Source organism: Cornus florida, unplaced genomic scaffold (genome assembly GCF_030987335.1).
Source record: "Cornus florida cultivar Cherokee Brave unplaced genomic scaffold, ASM3098733v1 CherokeeBrave_3.0.0_Hap2_Chr07, whole genome shotgun sequence".
Classification (NCBI taxonomy): domain Eukaryota; kingdom Viridiplantae; phylum Streptophyta; class Magnoliopsida; order Cornales; family Cornaceae; genus Cornus; species Cornus florida.
In genome coordinates, this window is record NW_026775577.1 from 8,548,251 (window position 1) to 8,570,282 (window position 22,032).

The 22,032-nt window shown below is 32.8% G+C and overlaps 1 protein-coding gene across 1 annotated transcript; it reads left to right on the top strand.

The window, feature by feature from the left end:
- Nucleotides 1–1,806: 1,806 nt before the first annotated feature.
- On the top strand, nucleotides 1,807–17,226 carry LOC132316012 (agamous-like MADS-box protein FUL-L). The gene is made up of 8 exons (XM_059814494.1): nucleotides 1,807–2,308; nucleotides 6,677–6,755; nucleotides 9,490–9,554; nucleotides 10,015–10,114; nucleotides 10,212–10,253; nucleotides 16,296–16,337; nucleotides 16,463–16,578; nucleotides 16,801–17,226. The coding sequence occupies exons 1-8, from the start codon at nucleotides 2,124–2,126 to the stop codon at nucleotides 16,910–16,912; spliced, it is 741 nt and encodes a 246-aa protein (XP_059670477.1). The 5' UTR covers nucleotides 1,807–2,123; the 3' UTR covers nucleotides 16,913–17,226.
- The last annotated feature ends 4,806 nt before the right edge of the window (nucleotides 17,227–22,032 follow it).

The window sequence follows — 22,032 nt, forward strand, 5'->3', positions numbered from 1 at the left end:
TAACAGTGACAAGATGTCATTCACTAATCTTGTCGTCTTGATCAACTCCAATTGTTATGCTTTCACTATTCTCTTTCGTTTTCCCAATTATTTACGCACCTGCATGGTCATATTTTAATTACTGTATAATCTTGTCGTCTTGATCATCACCTTCAATTGTTATGGTTTCGTTTTCTCAATTAACACGCACCAGCATGGTGATATTTTAATTACTGTATAATTTTTTATAAAGTGGTATATTTACACTAAATATTACAGAAAAAAAGTCAAGGTTAACATAATTTACCTTTTTCCCCTTTAAAAATTAGGTTAAAAAAAACTTGTAAGTGCTACTAAATCAAGGATTAGGTCTTAAAATTTAACGGATTGAGTGTTTTGCTAGTGAACTTAAATACTTAAACTATTAAGTGAAGCTAACACTCAATCCATTTATATTCGTTTCACTTTCCATCTGGATTCAAAGAAAAGGAGAGCGTAAGTCACTTGGTCCTAGTGCCTCCTAAAACTTCAGGTTTAGGGTTTGACTTTTCTTAAGTGCAACCAATTCTTTGGAGTGGGAGTGTGAGTAACAATATCAGAAAACTTTTAAAAAAACTTATTTGATTACAAAATTTTGATACTTTAATTAAAAATTATTTATTTTCAGAAAACTATAATTTTAAAAATATATTTTTTTCCAGAAAATTATTTGTTTTCTAAATTATTTATCCAAGGGTGCTTAGTCATGTACCGGATCAAGGATTGGGTTTGAAACTGTAACGAGTTGAGTGTTTTGCTGGCGAACTCAAATACTTAAACTATTAAGTGGAGCTAATACTCAATCCATTTATACTTGTTTCACTTTCCATCCAGATCCAAATTAGGAAAGGAGATCCAAAGGAAAGGAGATCGAGTGTAAGTCACTTGGCCCTGGTGCCTGAGTGCCTCCTAAAACTTCAACTCTAGGGTTCGACTCTTCTTAGGTGCAAACAATTCTTTGAAGTGAGAGTGTGAGTTACAACTAAGGAAAAAAAAATAGAGACACTAATATTATTTTAATTTTAAAAATAGTGTATTTATAAAAAGAAATTTGATGAAGAGTTCAATTTTGAACTCCAATCTAGTTAGTTCGGTTTCTTTAAATAATAATAATATTAATCTGAAAACTATTAAGAAACTTATTTGATTACAGATTTTTTATACTTCAATTAAAAATTATTTATTTTCAGAAAACTATAATTTTAAAAAAATTATTTAGAAAACTTTAATTTTAAAAATATTTTTTTTTCGAAAATTATTTGTTTTATATAATTTCTAAACAAATTTTTATTTTCAACTAAAAAGCCCCATGTGTGTGTTGTACTGTATCTGTATGCATACATCCCTAAAAAAAAAAGTCAAAATATAAGGCTATGATCAAAGTCATACAATCCTTCTCATGAGGTGTCGTTCTCACGTTCTGAGCGTGTTTCCACTCTCACGTTCTGCGCACGCTCTCATTTAAATTCTCACTACTTATGACTTAATTCTACTGTTTTATACCTTCGTTCTCGCTCTCATTCCTATTTTATGTCACTTAGGCTATGACCCTAAAAAAAAACACTAATCCTTTTTAATTCCACATTATTAAATTCAGGTAAAAAGAATAAGCAATTTAACCCAAGTAAAAGACAAACAAAAGCTAGCAATAAGCATATGTCCTAACCAATTCAACGCACTGTCCATTAACCTGTGGACAGTAACAACTAAGTAGTACTACACCAATGGCAACTCGACAACGCATCTCGATACCACCCCGGTTTTCCCATGAAAAACAGATGGGTTTCCCTTCTCTCTCTCCCACACTGGTTTTCAAGCTTCCTATTATGTCTACACTACACACACAGTACAACACACACATGGGGCTTTTATAAATGCACCATTCACTCACTCACTCCTGAAACTTCTCAAGCCACATACTATCATCATCTTTATGGGAAAAAACCCATAACTACCCTTCTCTCTCTTCCTTTGTTTCTTCTCCAAAAATAAACTAAATTTAGGTTTTCTTGGCCTTTTGATTTCTTGGATTCTTATTGTTTTCTTCTACAACTACTATATATATAATAACCTAGGTTTCTAGTTATAGATCGTCAAGGCCGAAAATGGGGAGAGGTAAGGTTCAGTTGAAGAGGATTGAGAACAAGGTAAGTCGCCAAGTGACTTTCTCCAAGAGAAGGTCTGGATTGTTGAAGAAGGCTCATGAAATCTCGGTTTTATGCGACGCCGAGGTCGCTTTGGTGGTCTTTTCTACCAAAGGAAAGCTCTTCGAGTACTCCACTGAATCCAGGTATATATATTAAGCTCCTCACTGCCCAGATTTGATACTTTTTAGACTTCATATATACATATATATATTAACCTCCTCACGACCCAGATGGCTTGATATACATTACATTTTTTTTTTTTTTTTTGGGTATGTGCTGTTCTTCATTATTGAACTGTTAATGGCCTGCAAATATTATTTTTATTTTTATTTTTTTGATATGGGTATGTGGTGTTGTGTTGTTGTTTTTTTTTTTTTTTTGGTTATTTATTTATTTATTTTTAACATCACATATCTTCCATAGATTTCTCAGAATCAGTGTTGAACTTTAGTTATACGAGTCTCACATCGACATCTTTGGCATGGTTATACATATATTCTCATGATCTATCTCGATTTAGTAAGGAAAAGTTGAAAATGAGATTTACTTTATTTGCTGTTTCATATGTGGTTTTATTTATTATATGGATATGGTGCATTAACTGATCATATATATAGTAAATGGATGTTGAAGCTGAAAATTTTAAATAGAGTTTTTGTGTCCAGTTTTATGATTAGTCTGTTGAAAACTGACAGTATATAATAAGGGTACATGCTTCATTTTTATTATTTTTACTTGTGAATGTATATATATATTAATATATATATATGTTTATCTGTGAATGCTTTGTAACTTGTTTAAATATTTTGGGTGTACGATGAAGTTGGGTGATTAAAACGAAGCCATTGAGGTCTAAAGAGTCTAAAGTTTCGTGTCATGTACGTGGCATGCTTTTCTCATGTGAGATTGCATATATATATATATATATATATATGTAACTAGCATGTCATTCTTTTCAGAATGTAGTTATCTCTTCCTTAACTGAGATTTTTCTATTCGTTTTTGTTTGTCCGATGTGTAATGACTAATAATAAATTTGTCAGTCATATATATATATGTGTGTGTATATATTCTACAAAGGTTAACACATGAAAACAAAAGCAAAAATTAATTAAACAAATATATATATATATATATATTTCAAATATTCAAAACACTATATATTTTGCTCTCACATGCAGGACATCCATGATCCAACACTAAACTTCCTATATATATAATGAGAAAATTAATTTATTATAAACAAAAATTACAGTGTAGGAGTCTTCTCTACTCTCCTTTTTGTACTTAATTATTAATATTGCAACTAACTAGGAAGAGTACGAATCAACTCTATCTTTATAACCTTGGGATCTCTAATACATAAGAAATATATATATATATATATATATATATTCTTAACTTTTCCTATGTATGGAAATTTTAAATCACAATATTTTATTTTTTTTACTAAAATTCTTTTAAATGATTGACTTCTACATTCTACATTCCTCTTCCCTTCAAATAAAAGGTGGAGAGTTCGAATTTCTAAAAAAATAAAACAAAAGGAAAAGATGTCAGTTTTTTCCCTTTAACATTTTATGAAAAGATGTCATTACATCACATACTACTAGTCCTATCCATATGCTAAGGTGCATTAATCTCAACCTTGTTTAGTCCTGTCAATTCTCCAAGCATCATCATCCTTGTCGTCCCATTCAAATAATATGGATTTTTTTTTTTAATTCTTTTCTATTATTATTCTTGTCGCTTATTAATTCTAGTTTTTTTAAGGTCTTTTCTTGTTACTACCATCTAAGCTTACTTTCTCTTATTTTATCTCTAATAAGTGTCATTATTAATCTTTCTTTCATATTGATTACTGATTTTATAGTGTGTGAAGTTTCTGTTTTTACTTCTGCAATGTTCTTTAATTTCTCAATAAGTAAACTACAATGGTAATCAATCCTCCTGACATAAATTCATGATGATTATAAAACACAATTGATTATTTTCTTTTTTTTTTTTTTTTTTTTTTTTTTTTGAAAGGTTAATTTTCATAATCTTTGTTCTATCATTCTTTTTCATAACGTCTAGTATATGTATAATTGCTTGAATTTTGGGACTATATATATATATATAAACTCTCTAACTCCCAAAATAAATGTACAACTTTTTATTTTTTGTTGTCTCAAAATAAATGTCTCAGTTGAAAAGTCAAAATTTTAAATTTTTTTTGGGACAATACTTAGATCCTCACCTAGTGAGGATAACGTCACATTCTAATATATTTGGTAATTCATTCACTACTAATACAAATATTTATATATGTACTAAAATTCATTCTCTTAAAAAGTTAAATTCTTAAAAAGATACATTTATTTTATTTTGAGACCTCATCATAATGTAATTCATTAACTTGATTCTTTTGTGCCACTTCAGTTTTGTATATACTCTTTATTTTTTTATAAATCGGTTTAGTTTCTCCATTCATAATGTGATATCTTTTAAGATTTTGTTGAATAGGTTTGAGCCATTCAGTTGCTACCCTCCTTTGTGTACAAGGAATATGGCTCCATTTGGCTTGGAAGGAGCATTCAGACCTAAAGCAGCTCTCCTCAACTCATAATTGATGCTATCACAGAAACTATAAGTAGACTCGCTTCTATGGGACACGTGTCTAACATTTTTCGTTGGACATAACACCTAAAAAGCATATCTAATGATTCAACTTTATTATGTTAATGTTTCCAACCGAGTTAAATGCCTATATTAAACACACATAAAGAAATTATTTTTTTCTATAAAATTAAATATAAATATTAAATAATATAAATACTTCACAATGTCCTTAGTATCCTTGGTTTGAGAATTTAATATGTCTGACGTTTAGATATACACCCGCACCCTATAGACGTACGTGAGTCCAGATAGCATAGATTCTATCAAGGATAATTCTCTATTGAGGAAGATAGAAAGGACTTGGGACATCCATGGTCTCACAATGCTATGTGGTCTTTAGGTCGGGGATGGTTACTGGTCTCCTAAGGGATGCTGAATCCTGAAGTTTTTGTTAGTCAGCTAGCTTGACTTGCTGCTCTGTTTTTTTTTTTTTTTAGGTTAATGGTAAGCTTTAATAAAACGAAAATAAGAATGTACAAGAATGAGGTCCACAAGGACACACGAGCCAGAGGCAACAAAAAGAATATACAACCTTAACTCCTAGCAAGAAGAAAAACATCACAGCAAGAGGTAACGCACAATCCCTCGAAACACAACGAGCCCCCAATTAGAAGGAGCAACTTCATCTTTGAACCTGTATGCAACAAACATTTGAGCACCATTGGTCTGTTGCAGCAGCCCTTCATAACCCTAATCCGTGAGGCACCAAGCTTGGGTCCCTGCAAAAGAACACCCTTGTAGGAACAATTGATACAATTCCTCCTGGCTTCCCATTTGTATAAGCACCACACTCTTTTTGGCTTGCTGCTGTTGTTGAGCAGTGAGGCTCATTTTGTTTATTTTCTTGTCTATTGGTTTGCCCTAAGTCACTGCCATTCTATTGTCTTCTTGTGTTTTTTTTTGGTAAATTATTGTCTTCTTGTTTTGCTCCCTATTGGGATGCTTGTTTGACCTTTTAATTGTTTCCTTTACTTCTTCACTCTTATTTTATATTTGGTAGCACCAAATCGGTGTTTTGGATTTGAAATTGAAGGAAATTTAGTTTAAAATTTATACTAAATTTTCTACAATTCAAAATTCAAAGCGTCAATTTAGTGCCGCCAAACATATTATTAATTTGATTTATCATTCATCTATTATGTTTATCACTAAGATAATCTGGTGGGAACATCATAAGTGAACGAATATGGAGATCCAACAAAAAACAGAAAGCAATCATGCACGAAACACAAGATTTATGCAGTTCGGTCAAACTCAACCTACATCCATGGATAAGAAAAAAAATTCCTTATAATTCCATAGAGATGTTACAATAACAGAGAATTCTTAGCATCGGATCTTGTACACAAACTCTTTTCCCAGAGTTCTTCCCCGTGTATCACTCCACGAGACTCTCTCTCTCCCCATCAGCTCCCTCAAGAGATCACCAGCCTCCAACTATAGAATTGGGGTTACCACACCACCCTGTGCCAAGTCCTTTTTGGACAATGATTATAATTTCTCAGAGTCCAACACTTGCCTAACAAAAAATTACCTAATAAAAGACAACTCTAAAATAGAAATAGATTAAAATTTGAGACATATTCCTTATTAAATATTTTCTGACAACAATTTCATCTATCTAAATTGTTTGTTTTTTTTAACTAATATTGTTTGATTTAGTATGTACCTTTCATATCTTTGGTTCGACTTTTCTCAACTTTTTGCTTACCTGTAAATTACTTTTTCCCCTTCATTTGTACTATAAAATCTCTAGTGTATTATGTTTCCTTTTTGGTCTCAGTGCCTCATCATGCATATGGATTGATCAAGATGCATGTATGTATTCTAAACTTTCTTTTTATCTACAGTATGGATAGGATTCTGGAAAGATATGAGAGGTACTCACAAGCTGAGCAACATCTTGTTACAACTGACTTTGAATCACAGGTACATCTCCAGACCTGTCTATTGAAATCATGTCAACACAGAAATGTTCTTGTACCATATATATTCTTTTTTCGGGCAAGTGAGACAATTTTGTAAAAGAAGGAAAATGTACAAATCAAGAAGGGGCATACCCTCAAAAAGGGAGATACTAGAAACAGAAACAGAAACCTCAAAGATCCAACTAAGGGAAATAAGTTAGATTAAACAAGCTATCTAAACAAAGATTCAGGAATATTTCACCAAGCTTTTTACTTCTTTAGTCAGTTTCCATGTACTTGGAGTCAGCAAAGCATTTTGATTGTGACAGTATCGATAATGAAATTTTTGCCACGGTAGCATCCTTGTATATGTTTGAACATCAATGCTAGTTAGACCTAGCTATTTGTATTTTGATGACGTGGTATCACTGAGTGATTAAATGATGACACACAATGATAGGATCCTTTGAATTATAAGAAGATATGATTGGTTCGTAGGGCCGATGACATGGTATCACTGGTGCAGTGAAGTTTTTTTTTCTACGTAATATTTCCTATGCCGAGGTGTGTGGTCAAAGGAGTTTTATCTCTTTGGTCTATCCAAATCCCATTGGCTAGACACATCTTAGGGAAATTTGTTAGAATATAATTATTCATGTTTGAATGAAGTCTATTGTTTCTTTCTGCCTAGATGAAGTAAACTGTTGCAGCCAGAAGGAAAACAATTAACCTTGCACAATGTGGTTGTATTTCAAAGTGACAGCAGCCTAGTCAATTTGGTGATTGATAGGATGTGAGGACCATTGCAGACCTTGTACCATATATTTTATTTCTGCCTAATATATATTTTTACGAGATTGATGCACATCCTCTAATTAGTAGTAGTAACAAGTTTAATTCGCTTGAGGACAACTTTAGCCTTGTTCAGTCTTCACCTTTTTTGGTCTTGCTTGGTCCTCACTTTTTCTTTTTCTTTTCATTGATAAGAAAACACACACACCCACGTCGATACTTCGAAGACTCAAATTCTTATCATTTACTTTAAGAGGTAAATAATATATCACTAGGCCACAAGGCCTTGGTTGCTAAATCCTCACTTCGTTCGGTTTATTTTTCCTTGAAAATTTATACACAAAAGTGCATTGATAAACATTAATTAATTGTGTCGCATATTTTTTGATATAAACCAAAGAACATTAAAGCTTTATTTCGATACATAGGAGAGAAAACATAAGGAAGGAAGTATTTTAATAATCTTGGTAATCAGTTTAGGAGACTATGAGCCCATTTGATATAGCTTTCGCTTCTTCTTATACATAGAATAAAAAGAGAAGCAGAAGCTATCACTTTCTGTTGGCTTTTGTGTTAGTGTTTGGGAATTGTATTTTGAAAGAATTTTTAATGTCAGAAGAGTTTTTTTGTCTGTTTGGCAAAACCTTTGGTGAAAGCTAGCAACAAAATAAGATGTTTATCAAAACATCAACTCCGCGGCCATTCTATCTCAATGAGTCAAATAAATTGTTTTCACCATATGCTTAAAATTCCAAGGCACAATAGCCTCTTGAATGAAATTTGTGATGAAACAAAATCTGTCTCATATTTATTCTGAATCTCATGCATGATCGATAAATACATAATTTGTAATAACATGAATGATAAACATATAATTTGTGGTAGAACAAAATTTGTAACACATTTACCATGAATTTCAAGATTTTTTTTTTTTTTTTTTTTTCACTAACTAAATAACAAACTGAATTCTATTAAAAGGATTCTATAGTGCTTTGAAAAATTCAGATGTTGGAGTAAATTAAATACAACTGCTTTTATATACAAGTTCACCTATTATCCTAATTTAATTTATGGAATAATAATTATAAAAAAAAAAAAAAATTAAAGATGGAGAGATTTGTTTTCTTTATTTATTTTTTCATATATATTGTCCTATTTTCACCATTTAATTCCCATTAGAAAGACATAATTCCCTTTACAAAGACGATGTTGAAATAGTTGGATGTGGTTTGCCGGTCACCGTGATCAGGATGGTGGTTTGCCGATTATGTGACAGGAGAATTGAAATAAAGAAAAGAATAATTTTGGTTAACTATTTAAATGATATCGAATATTTATCATCGTCCGAGTGTAAACCTCTGTCGTCAAAGAAAGTTGGTTGCATTATGCAACAATCAAATGCTCTTCCAAGACTCAAAGCGTTACTAAAACACCATTTTAGCTTTTCACGTCTTTTTAGAAAAGCATTTTGGACCCAAAAACTCTTTAAAAAAATTAGCCAAACACTACTCAAGATGGCTTCCAAACTCAAAAAGCTAAAAACAGCGTTTGAAAAGTCAATCCAAACAGGGTCTATATGTCAATATGTATATGTGTGTATGTGTGTGTGGCCAATGTTAAACGATTAATGAGTAGCTGTCTTGTATTTATTCTCCCATACATTGAAATTTCTCTTTATTTGTCTTTGCCATTGGGCATGGTCACTGTTATACGGTGATTCTTGAGTCCTATGCAAATTTCTTCCCCTGCTGGTTTCTCTTGTTTTTGTGGATCTATCGATAATAGGATCGTATTGCAACAATGTTTCTCTTTTTCATTTAGAATTTAATCAGAAGTTCACGTCTGTGTCAACTCTGAAATGTAATGAATGAGTTTTAATCATTCCATAAGTTGATTTAATGCAGTTTTGATTAATAATAACTATAGTTAGGAACTCTGTGACCCTCTGTGGATATGCTGTGTAGGGAAGCCTCTCTCTGGAGTACCCCAAGCTCGTGGCTAAAGCTGAAGTCCTACAGAGGAGCATAAGGTACATAACTGGTTTCATGTCATTTGTGACAACACATAACGTACATCCATTCAATCAGCCAATTTTGCTCCTGTGGGGAACCAAGGGATCACATATATCTGGTCTCAGTCACTTTCATGACACATGCATGGCATGCTGTTCCGGAGTTTCATAACCTAATATCTAAAAGGGCTAGCCTAAGTGCACGAGGCTCCTGCCATTGCAAGGTCTCGGGAGGATTTCACAACCTAGTATCTGGTCATCATAAAGGGAACTATACAAACTTATTTTGGGAAAATATTTTCACAACCATAGCAAAGTTATAAATAATGTTCAAAAGATGGTAAATTTTATTTGGTCATGATTTTCATCTATTGTGTTAGGCTATCACATTTTATCTGGTGACCACCTGTTTCTCAAATCCATCTAATAATTAACAGAGTGGAGATATATAATGCATTTATATTGTCCACTTTTTTAGGCACTATGGGGGAGAAGATCTTGAACCCTTAAGCCTGAGAGAGCTTCAGGGTTTGGAGCAACAGATTGACACTGCCCTCAAGCGTGTACGAAAACGGGCGGTAATAGTAGAGAGCTTTTGTGACTTTTTAAGCATAGTTTATCAGATTTATACATTTCTCAGTTTATACTAACTGTATTAGCCACTCATCTATGCAGAACCAACTCATGAATGAATCCATCATGCAGCTGCAGAAAAAGGTAATATTATTATTGTTGTTGTTGTTGCTATTTTTTTCCTAGTGACAATGCCTCTGGTTAAGTTGTTGGAATGCATTTTACTTTGCTTGCCTAAATGAGTGCAAGGGATTGCATGCTGCAAGATTTCTGATGATCGATATAGAAAATAGTTTATGTTTTAAGCAACTTGAATACGAACTAAGTACGTTGGATTAGTCTTTTAATTTACAATTCTATGTACCTTGATACTGCTCACATCTCCATGCTCTTGGTGATACTGTTATATCTTAAGCTAGAACATAGTCCTTGGTTTTTTTAAAAAAACTTCCCACAGCATCTCTTGTTGCAATTTGCTAGAACCAAGTCCTCTGATCACTCAACGATTTCCGACACACCTCTTCTTGAAATTTGCTTCACAAATGCATTAACAAACTTGTGTCAAACCAGCTAAAACCAATTGTTCCCTCTCATTGATGAAACACAATCTGCATTTATTCAACAAAGAATTCATGACGTAATTTCGTAACTCAAAATCAGTGAGACTTTACTATATGAAATCCACCATCCCACAATCTGCACTTTGAGTTGAAAATTCATTCTGAATGCTATGGAGATTATGGGATTCCGTTACCATTTTTTGACCTTACCTGCATCGATCACCACCACTGCATTTTCCATCTTCTATACAATTGCAAGCTTCATGGTTTCTTTAGGGGTGTCATGGGGCTAAGGCCTATGTTACATGGACACAATATATGTATTGGATGTGTTAGATCTCTAAACATAATGACACATGGACACCATTAAATATTCATTTTATTTAATTATTTTATTTTTTAAAGTAAAATAATGTTTTATCTAATATAGTGTTTAATATACGCATTTAACTCATTTTAAATTAATAATATAATATAATTAAATGATTGAATGTGATTTTTAAGGATATGTCTATCCAAAAGTGTCTGGCGTATATCTCATAGCTATGTCCGAGAAATATGTGTCCAAATAGGCTAAGGCAAGGGGCCCCTCTTTCCCTTTTCTTTTTGTTTTAGCTATGGACATTCTTTCTCATATCCTTCACAAAGCCATTGCAATCAATCCTCAGTTCTCCCACACTGGACGTGTAGAAAATGCGGCTCCAGGGCCGGCTTGAGCGTTAGGCGACTTAAGCGGTTGCCTAAGGCCCCAGCCAATAAGAAGGCCCCAAAAATATTTAAAATTTTCTTATATTAAATTATACTATAATTATTTCCTAATATTACTAAAATAAAATAAATATAAAAAAAATTATATTAGGTTCAACTATTTATATCCTAAAATAACTTCTTGTTTTTCTCTTTTCTCTCTCCTCCCTCATTCGAATTTTCTAATAGTTCTCAAATATCATATCCTAAAATAACTTCTTCTTTTTAGTTTTCTCTCTTCTCCCTCGAATTTTATGTTTGGCCCCAAATATATATATATATATATATATATATATATATATATATATATATATATATATATATATATTTTTTCCTACTCCTTATTCACGTTTTTGTACATCCTAACCAATATATAAATTTAATATTGTGCTCAAAAATTTGTATCATTAAATATATTTTTTCCCCTCTTTCTTTCTCTCTCATTCACGTTTTTTACACTAGCACAAAAAAAAAAATTTGTGAGTAAGTTAAAATATTAAATATGTATTCTTTTTTATCTTTTATCTTCTTCTTTTTTTCAACAAATCTTCTCCTCCTCCTATCTCATTACAAGTTTACAGTTGTCTTCCTTCTCCACTCCATACTCATTATATAATCTCAATATGAATGCACTTTTATTCTACTAAAAATTTTGTAGGAGTATTGAATTTGGATTTTCTAAATCAGGTTCTATGATTTTTTTTAAAAAAATTATTTTTTAGTTTTATTAACTTTTGTTATTATAAATTTGTTTATATATATTTGTATATTTTGTTTGTGAGTTGTGACTATTTTTATTTATATTGTTGAAAGGGTCACTTTTTATTTTTTTTGGCCTAAGGCCCCTTGAGAAAAGCTAGCACCTCCCATGGCCATGGGGATATCACTTCCATCTCAATCCTTAAGAACTGCCTTGACACCTTCAGCTCACTCTCTGGATCACTGTTAATCAAGTTAACAGTGTCATCTTCTCTGGTGTTGACCTTTCCACACCCAACAATCCATTCCCTCATTTTTTCAATGTGAAGTAGGCAACCTTCATATCAACACTTGGTGTACCTTTAATTTTCTCAAAACTTGGCCTCCTGATTGTAAATGCCTTGAGGAAAAATCGCTATGAGAATTAGAAGTTGGTCCAAGCAAACTTCTCTGTTATGCCGGTATGCTGTAAGTTAGGAAACAGACACTTCTTCTAAGATGTCGTGGCAGTATCCTACATGCGGACACATGTCGAACACAGTTAGAAGTACCCTAAAATTTGAGTATTTTATTTTTTGATTGGACATGATTGAGACACACCGACACAACAGAGAGCCAAGGACATGTTTGGGACACTTCAAGATTTGTAATTATTTTTATAAAAAAATGAGATTCAATGCAATTTAAAATATTTATTGGTTATTAAAAAATAATAATATAAGTTTTAGGAAAAAAAAAAAAAAAAAAACACAACAACAACAACATAACTCTAAGTTCAAAATAAGTGAACAATTATTATTTTATACATATATCATAATATATTTTATTATTATCTTTTGACATTCCTACCGCATTCATGTTCTGTTTTTTAAAATTTTGTGGTATGATATTATCACCATATTCGTATTTTGCCGTACTTGTGTGTCCCCACTATATCCGTCCTTCCTAAATTGCAACTTACTAAGTCTGTACTTTCCATTATTAGAAGCTTCATTTGGTCCGGTTCAAATAGCTACAAGGGTAGAGGCTAGGTTCTTTGGATTCAGTTTGTGCTCAAAAATGTCTAGGTGGTCTAAGCTTTGCCAAATCTCTCATTGAAATAAGAATTTGAAACACATTTAGTTCTGGCTCAATTTCCCAACTAATTTTGGCCCAAGTGGACTAGAATCAACTGAGTTAGAAAAACAGTCATTTGGCATGTTGACATTGATGGATGCCTTGTTGCTTTTGGTGCAAGCTTATCCTTTAACTAAAAAAAAAAAAAAAAAAATTGCCCTACTGACAGCTCATGTACTTAGAAAAGGTTCTTCAGCTCAGGCATTTACCAAGACCCGTAATAAAGGTTAAAGTTGGTAATGATGAAAGCATTTCCCAATAGTTTGATGATTGATTGCCCATTGGCCCCCTCAATGTTCAGGTTAATGACTATTTCCTTCTTAGCTCCTACCTAGGAAGAAATGTTTATCTTACCTCCCTTATCCTCCTTGATGGTGAATGAGTTATCCTTACGTGTACTTTTCGAAAGCAGGTGAGACACGCATTGCACAGACATATGTACGATGAAAACATATAATTCAATCTCATTAAAAATTATGTCATATAACTCAATCTCATTATATTATTGTTTACAAAATGAATGAAATGCCTATACTAACTTATGATATATTAAGACATTATTTTAGTCCAAAATATACAATAAAAATATTAAGTAATGTGAATTTTTTTTTTATTTTTTATTTTATTTTTTTTTTTTTGACAAACACAAAAAGATTACAACTGAACACAAACAAAATTAGCCTAGGCAAGCTGCACAATATGAGCAGAAACACACTCTAAAACAATATCATCTTGAATTAGACGCTTTGAAATGTTGGCAATCTCATGAGCCACTGTATTCCTTCCTTCCTAGCATGAGAAATAGTCACCTCTTTGAACCAACTCAAAACATTTTTGACATCAAAAATTAATGCTGAAAGTTCAACTGGAGGAGGCTTTACCCCCACAAACCGTATTAATCACCGTCTTAGCGTCACATCCCACCAAAGACTCTCACATCGTAAGTGTTGAGCCCACCAAAATGCCATCCGAAGACAAGAGACCTCAGCTACAGTAGTTGAGAAAAATATTTTTTGAGTGCATGAGTGATAGAACCCTCTGAATTCCTAAACACCATGTATTCTTTTGCTTCAGATTTGACACGTCGGCCGCTTAGATGTGTACACACTCCTAACACATACCTAAGTCCATGTAGAATAGCTTTTGACAATTCCATTATATTTATACCATCTCAATCATTCTTGACCTAAAAGTTTAAATGTGGATTATTCCTGCATGGGCAGATATACTTATGTTGGTCACCCTCCTCATCTCCTTAACAGCTCATACTCCTTTCAATGGCTTCTCTCCCCTTCAAAATCTTTCTCCCTTCCTCTCACCCTTTTCTTCAGTCTCTCCCTCTTTCCCCTCCATTTCTTGGCAGCACATTGCTTGTGTTTAAACCTTGCATTCCCAAGCATAACTTTGTGCCTTGGATGGCTATTCTAGACAAGTTGCTCACCCTTTGGCAAACCTATCACGTGCTTTCTCAACACCCCTCATGAGTAATGCGCAAGCTTTTGTTTAGCAGCCATGGAAACCCAATTCCATCATATTTTTCCTTTGTTGCGATTCTCCCGAGCTAATCAGTCCAACTTCATCGTTAATTAAAACTTTGACTTCCATTGATTGATTTTGTTTCCTTCTCAATTCTAATCTTCCTTGAGAATCTTCATCTTCTTCATTACTACTATCCTTCGTGATCTTAGAGCTAATGGGTCCTACTTCATCTCTTGAGGCTTGTTCTCATGATGTCCTCCTTGTCTCCCATATGTTTTCTATAGTTTGGTTGCTTGCATTTACGGTTATCAGCTGTTGCTGTTTGGTTGCTAGCAGACTGCTATGTTACATGTTTTTTCTTGTAGAAAGATCGAACATATCTGCATCAAATCCGTGCCATGGCAAACTCAAAAGATGGCACCATTAATTGATGAGACCACAAGGCTCCCTCTCTTAATCCGGAGACCTCATTTGATGAGAAGCCTCTCCCTCACTTACACTTTTAGGTTAGAGGAGTAAGCTGCTGTACGTGAAGTCAACAGGCCTGGCAGTGGACAAATGAAAGAGGATGGGAGGTCCCAAGCCATTCAAGCTCTTCTTGCTGACAATAGAAGCCTCTCTTATGGCATTTATGTTTTTTCAAGAACTGAATTCTGGGTAAAGCGTTGTCCTTCGACAATTTTGGAGTAGAGTGCCAATGGCGCGGAGCCAATTAAGGCCCAGAGGGGGCACGAGCACCCCCTCACTTTGCTCCAACCTACATATTTTTGGATATATATATATACTTACATGATAATTTTAAATAGTGCCCCCCTCAAATTTTTAAATTCTTTTAATTTCTTTTTGAAAAAAAAAAAAAAAAATCATATATCTCTTCTTCAAATATACAATATATTTTTCCTTTTCTAATTTTTGTTTCCTTTTTCAAAAAAATTCTTTTTTCACTTATGTATAATTATGTATTTTTCTATTTTTTTAAACTTATTTCTTTTTGTCAATGACATTTGTGATTGTATTTAATTAAAATATTATTAATTAATTTTTTAATTCTTATATTTGTAACTATATTTTTTTTACGGTATTTATTTATCATATTTTTTACAACTATTTTTTTCTTATTTGCCTTTTTGATTTAAAAAAATTATATTGTCATATTTATTAAAAAAATAAAAATTTAACAAGTGCATTGTGCCCCCTCTGAAATAAAATCCTAACTCCGCCCAGCCATCCATATGTGGTAGACACATTCAAAGAGGGCTAATTTGTTAATGGAGTTCATCTTGTACAAAAACCTGTTTGGTTGACCGCTTCTGAGATCTATTTTTTGAGCCCTTAATAATTGTTTTTTGAGTGACAAACCAAGCAAGCCATACTCTCTCTCTCTCACACACACAAATCCTTTGGAGAATCACAAAGTAATGAATACTGCAATTTGATGTATTTGTACAAAAATAACTTTCTAATTTGCATTTACCTGAGCAGACGTAGATTAAAACGGGATTACTAACAGTTTACTTCAGAGTTCAGAGAAACCAATATAATGCTGTTAAATGTTTATGTGAACTCACACTCCACTTTGCGGCAGGAAAAAGCATTGCTGGACAAAAATAACTTGATTACAAAGAAGGTACGAGTAGCTATTTCGTTACTCTTTGTACTGTTTCAAGCTTGAAATCAATACATTGGTTTTTTCATGATGATCAACTGCGATGAATCTTGTGTTTATGTATATCTCCTACACTCGGAATACAGATCAAGGAGAATGAGAAGACACTGGAAGAGCGCACACAATGGGAAAATCAAAACCTGGGCCAAAACTCATTCACCTTAATGTTACAGCAACCATCACTACCTTCTCTAACAATTGGGTATCCTCTCTCTCTATATATATATATTCACACACGTATATATACACACATATATACATATACCGATATATTATCATGCATTCATGAACAAAGGACTACAATCACTATCTGAATGTAATGGGGCATTTGGGTTGAAAATGAGGACCTTAGAGTCATATCAGTGACATGCAAGCAATACATGAATTATCAGAAAAATCGAACTAACAACCAACAAATTTGCAGTGGCGCATTCCAAGCAAGAGGGGGAGCCTCAATCGAAGAGGATGGAGCCGAAGCTTGCCCAAGTTCCAATCAACCCATGCCGCCTTGGTTGCTCCACCATGTAAGACAGTAAGGATGGCAGGGCAGGAGCTTCAAGATAGCAAGTAAAGTTCCTTTCTGTTGTGTAGAAAAGATAACTAGCTAAGACCCCTAAACCCTAATATATCCATTGTGAACTCTCTACCAAGAAGTTGACTGTGTGGGACCAGTATTAAGAATTTGAAACTGTTCTATGATTGTATGTGCATGGTAATGGATGTTCTAAAACTTATGTAATGCAGCTTAGTTATTTGCCAGTTTTCGGAAGAAGTCATGTTCATTCTAAAACTTATGGATGTTCTTACAGACAAAACAAGGTACAGTATTTGAAACTGTTTTATGATTGTACTGTATGGGGACTAATGATGATTTTACAAATGTTTAACTTGCACATCCAAGATTACAGGATTTTCAGTCTGGGAGGGGGGTTTCTACCTTTTATAGTCAAAGATCTGTAAATTTGCTTCTGCTTATATGACAGCCATCTTCTACTGGAACGCTACTAGTATGACCAAAGCCTAGCATGCTCATCTCTTTACAGCCCTATCAAATTCTGGGCAAGTCTAAGATATGAACGCAATGGATATTTCCAAATGTTTAGCTCGGTTGAGCTTTTGGTTATTAAACTAAAAAAAAAAAAATGGATTGAGCCATTTTGGGTATAAGAGCTTAAAGTTCATGGGTTGAGCTTTCCAGTATGGGAGCTTAAAAGAAGAACCCGTGTCCTAGTTACTAGGGATGGCAAAATATCCCGATGGCACCCGTCTCACCCATTCTGTTTAGAACGGTTATTGAAATGGTTGAATACTTTTGGGGGCGGAGATAGGGATTAGGATTGAAAAACGCATGGTTATGGGGGATGATGAGAAAAGGTTACTCCATCCGTTTATAATAATATATTACAATTTTGCCCTTGTATGTTATTTTCTATTCAATAATATAAGGTACATATATATATTAAGCAAATCCTAATTTATTTTATTCAATTCACTAAATATTCTTTTATATATATGTTCCAATAATAATTTTAGCTGTAAGTTTCCATTGAGAAATTGAATTTTGTTTTTAATCAGCATAAGAGAAAAAAAATTATTATAATAGTTGAAAATTTGTTTTATTACTTACTTTCGTTAGATTCGTATTCCAATTATGAAAATTCTTTACAGAATCCACCTCGCTCCGTCACGCCAGCCCTGTTTAGTAAATGGTTATGAGATGGAGATGGAGGTATTCTAAACGGGGATGGAAAAAAATATTACAAAACTGCTTGCCCAAAAAATGTCTTGCTGCTACCATAAATTGAATACGGTTTAGATTCTTTCAGAGTAGCAGTGTAGAGAATTGTGTAGTGTTAGAAATTTTAAAATATTTGTAGAGTAGAGACCGGAGAATATTACAGAAGATTAGAGACATTAGTAGAATTGTGAACATAGAGTTATAGAGAGTTGATATGTGGCTATGAATAGGTGAGAGTTCATTTAATACAAATATTCGTCTTCTATCAACTAAACAAGTAAATATATGAGATAATATATAAGACAGTGTCTTGGGTCCTACTATTAAAAACACTTCCTCACATGTTTCCATGAAGTTGGTGGATAAAAGTGAATTGGGTGAATTTTATGTGCCCATGGATTGAATATGATTTAAAGGAATTTCATTTGGATGCTCCCAAGTTCAGTTCATATCCATTGTTAAGGACATGTTGTTTTGGGATTGTTCATTACATGAGTTTTAATTCAACTTGAATTTAAAAACTTGCATTTCTAATCTTGAAAAGGAGTTTGAATGTCAATAAGAATGTGATTTCAATTGGAACTTTATGAGATAGTTGATCTTAATTTCAGATATGCTCATGTATATATGTGGTTCATTTTTGGTAAATAATTTCTGAAAATTTGAGAGTTAAATTGTTGTATGAGTTTGATAGTTATCAAATTTAAAATGAAGATTTGAAATTAGAAATTTGAGATGTGAAGTTTTCAAAACTGTGGTTTCAATATGAACTGTCAAAGCCAATTGCTTTGATATATATATATATTTCTGTTAACTCTTCAATTTCTTTATAAAAAAAAAGGGGTTCCAAAATGTTTAAAAAACCGAAATTTAGGCTAGGTTAAGAAAATTAAAGAATAAAAAAATTAAAAGGTATGATTTCATTCAGAAAACAATTATTGTGTAATAGTAATCAATCCAAAGGTTGTTAGGGTGAATATTTGTGGATCTATAACATAACATCCGTTTGTTAATTCAGTTTTTGTATAATTTTTACAAAATTCCATAATAGAACTTGTATTTTATCTAAAAAGTTTCCACATTTCTATACAGATTATAACAGGGTGCCGATTTTATTCGCAAATAAAAATAATAGTAGATTATGGGAGGACAAGTTTATCAAAAGAATTGATCAAAGAACACTACTGCTGCTCACACACCTGCATCTGCACCACTTTGCTCTGAGTACAGTAGCATGCAAACGGGAGTGTAATGTCATTTTCAAAAACTTAACTTAGATAAATGGAACTCAAGTATAAAATAATATATTGAATTATCTCTCATCAAACAAATTAAAACATAGGAAGGTTGTTTAGGTTGATCAGATCAACCAATCAACTAGTCATCTACAAAAATAGTAGACCATAATATTTTGTTCATAATATAATAATATAAATAAAATCATGACCTTATCATTTTGTGTACAAAAATTGTACTAAAAAAAATATAAGTTGCATATGAAACAAATCCTTTTTAAATACTGGGGTTATAAATCAAACAATATACTAGGAGATCCCACGAAAAAAAAAAATGCTAGATCTGTAACTCCAATATGCACTAGATCCCTTTTTTTTTTTTTTAATTAATGAAGAGTCTCGAAAACATACTTACATTTTTTCGATTTCACTCATTTTACTAAGCTAATTTTTTTTTTTTTTTTTTTTTTCCCGATAATTAAACCTAGAGTTTATGGGAAATAAATTAGGACATTAGTAGTTGAAGGACCATCAAACTAAAGAAGTTACCCAAGATGATTTCAAATAGTATATAAAATAAAATAAAAATAAAAACAAATATGTCATTATAAACCTTAAAATACTGATTAAAGAAAGAAGAGGAGCATAAATACCTGAGGAGTGAGGAGACATCGAACGACGACCCTTTGATTAGCAGTAGTTTTCAGGGGTTGATTGCACGAAATGGACTTAGGGTTTAATGAATGGACTGGGCTATTTTTTTTATAAAAGGGAAAATGATATCAAATTGGGTCTGGCCGTATTTTTTGTTTATTTATTTATTTATTTTTTTTGTTGGAAAGGAAGGATTGTTGGGCTTGGGCTTAAAATAATTTCAATGATAAGAATATATGGACCTCGTTGGTTTGTAACTCTAAGAATAATTTTTTATTTTCAGAAAACTAAAAACTAGACCAAAAAAAAAATATTATACTTGGTTTTCGTAAAATTGTTTTCTGAAGAGTCAGTTATAAAAAAACCTATTTTCATATAAATGGGGCTTGCTTGATTTGTAACTATAGAAATAGTTTTCTGTTCTTGGAATACAAAAAACTCTATTTAGTTCATTTTTTAAAATCTGTTTTGTGAAAACTCAGTTATAAAAAGCCCTGTTTTTAGAGAACAGTCTTTTATAATTTTATGAAAACAGTTTTCTGTTTTCTGAATTCTTGTTAACTGCTTCTAGAGTTACAAACCAAGCAAACCTTATGCTCCGTTCGGTAGGAAGGAAAAGAATTGAATAGAAGGGAGAGAAGAAAGAATGACTGAGACATCTCTAGGGAAGAGATTAATCGTTTTCCTCTTTTTGTTCAGTTGGATGGAAGAGTATGGAAAAAATTGACACTTTAATTTGATCAATGGCATAAAAGGAAAATAAAATTTTAAGTTGTTTTTACCATTAAACTCATCCCTTACTTTATTTATGGGATTTATTAAATGTATGTGAAGGGTAATATAGTAATTTAAAACTTCCATAATATGTTAACTTATCTTCTCTCTTATCTTCTGCCCATATTTGGGCGAATGGAAGTTTGTAAAGAAGGAAGGATGACTCATTATTCCTATTACCTTTTATTTCCTTATTTCATCTCTACCGAATGAAAGAAATTTGTTCATTCCTTCCTATTTTCCTTCTACCCCTCTTTCTTCCTTCCTACTAACATAGCATTATGTGTTTTCACAAACTCTAAATAACCTTAAGTTTGTTGATCAATGTGTTCGCGAACAAAAATAACTTGATTAACAAAGAAGGCACGAGAAAGCTATTTGGTTATTCTTTGCACTCTTTCAAGCTTGAAATCAATAAATTGTGTTTTTGAAGATAATCATCTGCAATGAGTATTGTGTTTATGTATATGTATATCTCCTACACTCGGAATACAGATCAAGTAGACTGAGAAGACATGGAAGAGAGCACACAATGGGAGAATCAAAACCTGGGCCAAAACTCATTCACCTTAATGTTTTACAGCAACCACCACCATCATCTCTAACAATTGGGTATCCTCTCTCTCTCTATATATACACACACACACATGCATACATTTACCAATATATCATCGTGCATTCTTGATATGGGGCATTCGGGTTGAAAATGAGGACCTTAATATTCAGAACGGGTTCTGGGACATTCGGTTCTGTTTTGAGACCTGAATGCATGCACCATTGACAGCAGCACAGTTCTATGTGAGTATTAGTGACATGTAAGCAATACATGAATTATCAGAAAAATCAAACAAACAACCAAGAAATTTGCAGTGACGCTTTCCAATCAAGAGGGGGAGTCTCAATCGAAGAGGATGGAGCCGAAGCTCGCCCAAGTTCCAATCAACCCATGCCGCCCTGGTTGCTCCGCCATGTAAGACAGTAAGGATGGCAGGGCAAGATAGCAAGTAAAGTTCCATTCTGTTGTGTAGAAAAAACTAGCTAAGACCCCTAAACCCTAATATATCCATTGTGAACTCTCTACCAAGAAGTCGACCATGTGGACTTGTATTAAGAATTTGAAACTGTTTTTATGACTGTATGTGCATGGAAATGGATGTTCTAAGACTTATGCAATGCAGCTTAGCTATTCGATAGTTTTCAGGAAAAAGTCGTTCATTCTAACACGTATGGATGTTCTTACAAACAAAGCATGGTA

Bases quoted from the DNA above. Each gene is read 5' to 3' on its own strand.
- LOC132316012 (XM_059814494.1), top strand. From the start codon at position 2,124: ATGGGGAGAGGTAAGGTTCAGTTGAAGAGGATTGAGAACAAGGTAAGT. The intron at 6,756-9,489 runs GTACATCTCCAG...TATGCTGTGTAG, and splicing joins CAACTGACTTTGAATCACAG to GGAAGCCTCTCTCTGGAGTA. The intron at 10,115-10,211 runs GTAATAGTAGAG...TCATCTATGCAG, and splicing joins AGCGTGTACGAAAACGGGCG to AACCAACTCATGAATGAATC.